Consider the following 9,016-nt stretch of genomic DNA (forward strand, 5'->3'; position numbering starts at 1 on the left):
AGACAGACAGACAGACAGACAGACAGATAGATAGATAGATAGACAGAAATAGGCTGATAGAAACAGAATGATAGACAGAACGCTAGATCAATGGACAGACAGACAGACAGACAGACAGACAGACAGACAGATAGATAGATAGATAGATAGATAGATACTCTTCACCTTCTTGTCGTAAGCAGCGTGTGCCGGGATGAAGTCTAGTGGCGGGGGTCGGTGTGTGTCGGTACCGTAGGTCAGGTTCGGGATGTCTCTGATCAGTTGCTTCCTCTCGCTGTGACTGATGTTCACCGACAGCAGCGGATCTTGTCCGGTACCGACCGCGGGCCGCCGGGGCAGAGCGTAACCGTTCTTAAAATCCAGAGTCTGAGCTCTGTGGAAAGCGGATTTCTGGATCACAGCACACAGAAATTATTTAAAATAATATAAAATCATTATATTTCATAATCTGTCAAATTAATTGGTTAATTCGCAGCAAAAATCTAAAATGTGCTTTAAAATTTCTGAAGAGTTAATAATGCAGATGTTTGTTACAAAAAGCATGTGGTAAAACAACTAAGTTAACATTAAATTCAAAAAGAAGATGAACGCTAAGTTACAGGTTAATGTTTCTCACCGTTAAATCCCGAAATGAGTTTCCTGGCAGGAAAGGAAGCCCGTGTCCTGTATTTAGAGACATTACGGTTTATTACCCTAATCTAGATTAAAATAATTTAAAGGTTTATGTAAATAAAATAAGTTATGTTGTTCTCTCATGGGACTGCTGTGCTTCCCCGAGGAGGTTTATTTATAGCGGTCTCCACGGAGACCACAAACACTGGCGGTTGTCATGGTGATGTAAATAATTCCTTTCACGTGTCCTGTGGATCAATTCACCAACAGGCAGCGCTACATGTTCAGTTTATTCAATGCAGTTTATTTAATGCTTACGGTGGCCGAGAAGTGCAAAGCAAATCACAATTCTGAAAACAAAATAACAAATTACAAACGTAAATGCAAAAGTCTAAAAAAAAAAACAACAATTCAGAAAACATTATAACAAGTCAGAAAACATTATAACAAATCCGAAAACAAATGAACAAGTCAGAAAACACAACGACAAATCAGACAAACCGGAAAAGGTAGGTATAGTTTGAGACAGCGACATTGGTTTGGGATTACTCACGGCTGACTGGACGAGACATCTGTCAATCAACGTATACAGGAAGAACCAGCCGAAGAACAGCAGAGTCGTGGTATAAAGTTCGGAGATGGTATTAAAGTAGCTCAGTTTAAATGTATTGTATGAATTGCCCTTACTATGCAATAAAACATACGGGTGTCTATTTACATTTAGTTAAAAGTGGTTGTAAACCATCGGCTCCAGTGGCGCAGATGACGTGTGTTGTTGGCTTTTTGACGCGATCGACCCGGGTTCGATCCCGCCTTTTGCCGAATTTTTTTTTCTCCCTTTTCAAATCTCGTATTAGCAATGGATTCTATTTACACTAAGTGAAAATAGCAGTATTTGATTTGCTTTGCACTTCTCGGCCACCGTAAATGCTCCATAACAACCAAAACAAAACCTCCCACAGCTCCTGCTCTGTACACGAGCTGATACTCCTATAAAAACCATGCTGAAATATTACTGGAAAATTTAAGTTTGAGAGCGCTTACAACACAAACATCCTGCTGTTTCACAAACAAACATTCACATGCATACAAATGTCGAGTCACTTCATGTTTTGGCTTGCTTTGAAAAAAAAAAAAAAAAAACTTAAATATTACATATTAAATGATCATACCATTAAAGTTGTTCTTTTTTAATGCTTAAATTACTAATATTACTTTTGATATAATATTAAATCTTTAGGCATATTAAATAAGATGTTGGCTACTTTACTCAAACATTTAAAAATCACAATGCAATAAAATTTGAGTAAAGGTAAAATGTTAGACTATTCACCTATAGAAACATCTTAATGTCCACTAAGAAGTTGTAAGTTCCTTTAGTTCCATCTTTTATTGGTGTTTTAAAGAACCTGGAAACCAAAACACGGATCTGAAGAACCTAAACATCAAAGACGTTAATTTAAAAAAATATAATATTCATATAGCCAACTCAGAAACCTTATATAGCCATAAATAGTTCTTAATAAGAAGAAGCTCTTTGCTGAATCTCTTTGCAGCACCATTGAAAACCTTTATTTTTAAGAATGGAAAGTATGGTTTCGTATCATTAACATTGATTCTGAGCCCTCATTATCATGTAACAGAAACTGAAACACATTAACCACAGTTGAAACAATCAGAAAGCGCTGCATAAAGACATTGAGTGATTAGCTGTGTTGGCAGATGTGTCTTGTGTTTAAGCATCATCATCCTATAAGAACCTCTTTGAGGTCACGGTTGCATCTATGCAGGAACATTTGAATCTCATTTGTCTCTCATCCCCTTAAAGAATATATGATTATACACAGAGCACTTTGATTGCATCCCTGAGCAATCAGGCAAGCTTTGCCACAGTATAAAAAAATATTTAATCCCAAAAAAAATAGTGGTATCAAAAGCTATTTAAATATCAAAATAGATTTCATAAAGGCTGAGATGATTTTACAGCATGTCTATATATAGCTATATATATATATATATATATATATAATATCCAAAAATATTTGGATGCTTAATCACCCTTAAAAATGCACGAATGTCATTACATTTGATAATAAAATATCAAACCAAGTTGCATTTATCTTTAAAGAAAGCACAGCACAAGCAGACGTTCAGCAAATCATCAAAAGAAGTCTGTTAGGTTTAAACGTAGGATAAATAATTAAATGATTTAGTGTTAAAAATGAAAGAAAAAGGTAACACTTTACAATTAGGTCCAATTAACTAATTAACTAAAAATGTGCAATGCATTTGTTGCAGTATTTATTAACTTTTTTAACATTAATTGATAAAAAATACTGTTTATTTATGTTTATGGAAGCTTGTTTCCAGCATGGGATAAAAAATAAAAAAGATAATTACCACTGCTTATCTCACAATTCAGACTTTTTCTCTCAAGTCTGAAGAAAAAAAAAAAGAATTGTGAGATTTAAAGTCAGAATATTAAAGACATAAACTCCCAATTCTGAGAAAAAAGTCAGAATTTATAAAAAGTTGCAGTTGCTTTTCTCATTTTTCATTGACAACTGCAAGATATTAAATTGTGAGGGAAAAAGTCTGAATTTTGAGTTTACATCTTTCAAATAACATTTTTTTTCCAGAAACTTTTTTCAGAATTGTGAGCTAAAAAGTCACAATTGCCAGCATCCAAAAGTCACAATTATTTTTTTGATTTTATTCTGTGGTGGAGGAGGAAAATTGCAAAATGTAAAGAATTCTGAGAAAAAGGAATTACAAGATTTGATCATTTATTTAGAACTGCAAGAAAAATTGTGATTAAAAGTAGAAAAAACCCCACAAATTATCAGATTTTTTTTTTATCCCATAGCTGAAACAGGCTTGTATACCTCAGGTTTATATACAAACAGAACTTTTGATTTTACTAATGCTTTAAAAGTATTTTTTATTGTTAGTTCATGTTAACTAATGTAGTACCTCGTTGTAAAGTGTTACCAAAAGATTCAGTGTTGCATTGTGGATAAGATTATAGGTCATTAAGCAAAACTGATGCAGAAAAGTGAAGCTCCAGCATCATTTTCTTGCAGTCACAGCTTGGTTTGTTATATTTGTTTCCTTATGCAATGACATTCAGATATTATATATAAGTGTCCAAATATATTTTAGTCCCACTGTATACTGTATGTGTATTTGTCAGATCAAAGGCACTTAATTTGCTCAGGTCTCTCCCTACAGAAGGCGGTCTTCACTGTTTGACAGGCGGAGTGAAGGACCAATCACAGTGCTTAGAGCTTATCACGCCTCTCAGAGCTGCCTATAGACTCCTTTCAACTGAACCACATCTCCCATGAGCCTTAGCTTCAGCCGCACGCTGCAGAAAATGTCCAACTTCAAGACACCAGGTAAGAATATTCCAATCTGACTTGTCAGCATTTGACCTTTCACCTCATGGATAAACTGCGCCTCAATGAAGAGCTTATTTCCACTGCAAATACGCCATTTAATGCCACACTAGGTGATGACTCCAGCTGCTTTAGCATCCTGTTAGTAGCTTCCTGTCTGGATTTGTCCAATCGGAGGCGGCGCTCTAGTAGTAGCGATTCAGGCTGCGGGTTCCTGGGACGTCCGGCTGTCCGTTCATCCAGATTTCACGTATGATGCGCTCTCTCTCCTCCAGTCGCTGCGCTCGCTCCAGCTCCTCCGCCGACGTGAAGACGTCTGTGTTGAGCGTGCGCTCGAAGCGCCGGTGCCGTCGGGCCGAGAGGTCCGAGCTGGAGTCCCAGTCTGAATCAGAGTCGCTGGTGTCGCTGTCGGAGTCCGCGGGTCTCGGACGCTTCTTAGCGACGCCGCGGCGAGGTTTACAGTCCATACGGCAGGAAATCTGAACCACCAGCGTGAAGAGCGTGAGGAACAGACCGGCACAGACGCCGCACATGAAATAAAGCGCACAGCGCTCCGGGTGCTCTGGGATGGAGACACAAAACAGACAACATGAAATCAAAGTGAACCATTTACTCTCTTCAAATTTATATTATGTTCCGGGTCAGTTTGAGCCGAATGCATTTTTGGGAAATACTGGTTAACATAGGATGTTTTCTCACTCAGGGTCATGAACCTGCCTGCTAAGTTGTGGAATCTGCAGTACATATGTCATTTTAGTACGATGGTGATGTTAGCGGGTAAATTCGACCTGTAAATTTCATGGTTAAAATGGGTGCACAGACTCAAAATAATTTTTTTTATGTATTTTATGATAGTTTTTTAAGATATTTACATTTACATTATGCATTTGGCAGATGCTTTTATTTGAAGAAATGCATTTATACATTTTCATCAGTTTATGCAGTTTTGCTGCGAATAAAAAAAAAAAGATATTTAAAATACTATAAAACTATGGAAGCCCGTTTCCTCCACTGAATTAAAAAAAAAAGGTTATTGCGACTTCTCACAATTCTGACTTTTTTTTCTCAGAATTGCGTGACATAAACTCAAAATTGCAAGTTATAAAGTCAGAATCGCGAGATAAAAACTCTTTTTTTTTTCTCAGAATTGCGACTTTATGTCTCGCAATTGCGAGTTTATACTGTATCTCACAATTATGACTTTTTAACTCGCAATTGCGAGTTTATATCACGCAATTCTGAGAAAAAAGTCAGAATTGTGAGATAAAATAAAATAAAATTAAATAAAATTAAATTAGATAAAAAGTCGCAATTACCTTTTTTATTTTTTATTCAGTGGCGGAAACGGGCGTCCATATAAAACACTAATATTCAATAATATAGAATATTTTATAATATTCATATTTTGTGAAAAACAAACAGTTAAATACAGAAAAACATACATATTTTTTATTTATTTTTTTTGTTTGGAAATATGTGAGAACTTAATGTTTAAGGTTTACCTTTTTTTTCTTTAACAATACACTCTTAAAAATAAAGGTGCTTAAAAGGTTCTTCACAGCGATGCCATAGAAGAACCATTTTTGATTCCACAAAGAACCATTCAGTCAAAATTTCTTTAAAGAACCATCTCTTTCTTACCTTTTTAGAATCAGAAGAACCTTCTTTCGCCACAAAGAACCTTTCGTGAAACGAAAGATGCTAAAGGTTCTTTATGGAACCATTTAGACAAAAAGGTTCTTCTATGGCATCGTGAAGCACCTTTATTTTTAAGAGTGTAGTGTGATTTTTGGTAGATTGTACTGACTCCACTTAGGGCCAATTTGACATTAGGCAACTGAAGCTATTCCAGGCACTGTTTTAGCAAACTTTTGTTCAGGTCTGGCTCCATTTGTTTGTATGAACCGCCCACTTTTTATGATTAAATTAATTCCTGATGGATAAAGTCCAACCATAGTTGAACTTTCTATTCATCAAAGAATCCTGGAAAATAAAAATGTATCACTGTTTCCACAAAAATATTCAGCAGCACAACTGTTTTCAATATTGTTAATAATGAGAAATGTTTCTAGAGCAGTAAATCAGTATATTAGAATGATTTCTGAAGGATCATGTGACATAAATAAATAAAATAAATGCAGCCTTAGTGAGCAGAAGAGACTCCTTCAATCAAAATACATTACATATAAATCTTTCCAACCCCAAACATCTGTCCAGTAATCCAGGTCACAGACTCAAAGTCAGATGTGAAGAGCTGTGGGTTGCAGATGTTGTGGTGTTACCTGTGATGTAGGTGTAGGCCGCCAGCATGCTGCTGATGAGGGCCATGGCTGGTCTGATTACAGTGGAGATGGTTGGGTTCGGATTGCTTTCTCCAGACTGATCCGTCTCTTCTGAATACGGAGCAGAACTCCGTCCTCGCGTCGACCTCCCTGCGATCAAATGCACACAATCGTCATGCCCTCGTTTGAACCAACCTTCATCATGAGATCTTTCTAAAACAAAAAGTATATATTTTGTCCCAAGCTTCCATGTCTGGCAATAAACAAAAGAATAAGTTGGATTTACATCAATAATTCATCAACAGGTCCTCATTGTGTGCGTGTGTGTATGTGGTGTCAAAGAAAAAGTTCACTCAAAAAGGAAAATGCTGTCATCATCATGTTGTGGCATGAACAATATCATTTTTTTTCTACTTTAAAACAAAAGTATACAATAATTGTGAATGGGTATGGTGCTGTCTAACTCCAAAAAAAATAAAAATGCTTGCAATTCATTCACTACACTCTTATATATCTTTAAGTATCAAAGACATCAAATGTCATTGCTTCTTGTGACCGGTCTCATTGACATCGTACCATATTTCAGTGTATATGCATCCATTATATGATTTCATATGGTACTTTTCCTATCGTTTTTGGAGCTTGACGACTTGAGACTTTTAATGGAGAATTTTTTTTTTACGTAGTATCTGTACAGTTGTGGCCAAAAGTATTGGCAGTGACATAAATTTTGTGTTTTGCAAAATTTGCTGCTTAAGTTGTTGTGGTGTTCATTCACATTGTTTCTAGATTATGTCACTGCCAATACTTGTAGAAACAATGTGAATGAACACCACAACAGCTTAAGCAGCAAATTTAGCAAAACACAAAATCTGTGTCTGCCAATACTTTTGGCCACGACTGTACTTTAACTTAAGTACAATTTCTCAGTACGTTTTACATCACTGTGAATATGAATATGGAAGCCAGTTTCTGCCATGGAATAATGTTGAATTGAGAGATATAAACACAACTCTAAGAACAAAATTTAAATTCTGTAAAAAAAAAATAAATAAATAAAAATAAAATCCGCAAGTTACTTTTTTTTCCCACTACAGAATAAAAAATTCAAAATTGCAGTTTTTTTTCTCACAGTTGGGAATTTCTATCTTGCAATTAGGACTGTTCTTCTCAGAATTGTGACTTCAGGATTCTTTTTTCCTCAGAATTGTGAGAAAAAAAAAAACAGAATTGTAAAATAAAGTCATTATAACCTATTCTTTATTCCATAGACGGAAACCGGCAATTATCATTTTTGTGTGTGTGTGTGTGTGTGTGTGTGTGTGTGTGTGTGAACTTTTAATATATTAATAGACTGTTTGGCCTAATATATGTTCAGGAAAGAAACAAAGGGTCATCTAAACAGAGCTCACATTAAAAGCTTCTTAAACATATCTGTTTGTACTGTCTCTGCTCACGGGAAATTAATTATGGGTGTTTTTCTGTCAGATTCAGTTATACAGTCAAAACACGGCTGTAACTACAGCAACTATCAGCACAGAGTTTGTGAGTGGTTTCAGATTCATGACTTCAGATCAGTGTTTCCCATCAGTGCCCTGATAAAAGCAATTATTTGGACAGGGGAAACAGTCTGCTGAGGTTGTGTTTGGGTCCTCAGTTTCTTACCTGGCGCAGAGTCCGAGCTCAGAGACGGGGTCCCGTCAGGAGGAGCGCTGTCTCCCACCACGTTGGGGTCATGAGGCACAGATGGGGGAGAGGGGAATGATGGATGCCTGGAAACCGACTCCTGCACGAGTTTCTTTGGGACTAAAAAGAGACATAATTCAGTAATTCACCAAAAATTATACTTCTACTTGAATGACCTTTCTACTCCCTCACACACGCTCACAATGCATTAGAGGCGACCACGAATCGTCCAACATACACACAGAAAACAAGAGTCTTTCTGCTCTATAAACAGTGAAACAAAAGCAAAACATAGTGGCAATGATCAGGATCCAAGCAGAAAGGAGAAAATGACCACAAATTGCCAGATTTGAAAGATAAGATCCCTTAGATACTGTGGAGACTACTGAATGTAAACTTCCCTAAATCACAGTTGTGTAGTTTTAAGGATTTGTTTAAGCTACTGTGATTTTATCACTGGTATTTGATTATATTTGACACACGTCCTCAGAGTGAGTTTTGTGATGTTTTACTTTCATAAGACAATAATCAGTTAGTCATTATGACCGTTTCAGATGTACTGCCGAACCTGACAAAACGAAACATATTTGATAACTTCTTGTTAGGAGTGAATCTACAAACAGGACAATTTTAGTGCATATCGCCCTAGAAGGAGTTTAATAAATAAAAATATCCCTCCTAATACTGAATAAATCATAAAAGAAATAATAAAAGTGGTAAAATAAAATAATAAAAAACAATATAATACACTACAGTACACGCTCACCAAGGCTGCATATTATAGATAGATAGATAGATAGATTCTATATTATATATGTCACTTACATTAGTATGTATAACATATTATTATACATGACAATATAATTAAATACTTAACTGTAAATAATATAAATTGAAAGATATTCATTATTTTGCTGCTTAAACCCTTAAATGGACTGCCAATAGCCCTGCAAGAGGTCCAGTTTGCTCTCTCTCTCTCACACACACACACACACACACACACACACACACACACACATACACAGATCCAGACACACA

General features: G+C 36.0%; 2 protein-coding genes across 2 annotated transcripts in view; both read right to left on the reverse strand.

Annotated features, from left to right (window-relative positions):
* The window catches only part of LOC107691013 (EF-hand domain-containing protein 1-like), an 8,038-nt gene extending 7,135 nt beyond the window's left edge, over positions 1-903 (reverse strand). Inside the window, exons 1-2 of the mRNA XM_016489462.1 lie at positions 617-903; positions 166-390 (exon numbers count right to left, since the gene is read on the reverse strand). Coding sequence (XP_016344948.1) covers positions 166-390; positions 617-679 — 288 coding nt within the window. The 5' untranslated portion in view covers positions 680-903. The remainder of the gene's footprint in view (positions 1-165; positions 391-616) is intronic.
* Positions 904-3,478: 2,575 nt separating this feature from the next.
* eva1aa (eva-1 homolog A, regulator of programmed cell death a) overlaps positions 3,479-9,016 on the reverse strand; it is a 48,214-nt gene continuing 42,676 nt past the window's right edge. Inside the window, exons 6-8 of the mRNA XM_016489452.1 lie at positions 7,958-8,098; positions 6,293-6,442; positions 3,479-4,572 (exon numbers count right to left, since the gene is read on the reverse strand). Of these exons, the coding sequence (XP_016344938.1) occupies positions 4,196-4,572; positions 6,293-6,442; positions 7,958-8,098 (668 nt within the window). The 3' untranslated portion in view covers positions 3,479-4,195. The remainder of the gene's footprint in view (positions 4,573-6,292; positions 6,443-7,957; positions 8,099-9,016) is intronic.

The sequence above is a fragment of the Sinocyclocheilus anshuiensis genome, unplaced genomic scaffold (genome assembly GCF_001515605.1).
Source record: "Sinocyclocheilus anshuiensis isolate Anshui unplaced genomic scaffold, SAMN03320099.WGS_v1.1 scaffold2275, whole genome shotgun sequence".
Taxonomy (NCBI): Eukaryota; Metazoa; Chordata; class Actinopteri; order Cypriniformes; family Cyprinidae; genus Sinocyclocheilus; species Sinocyclocheilus anshuiensis.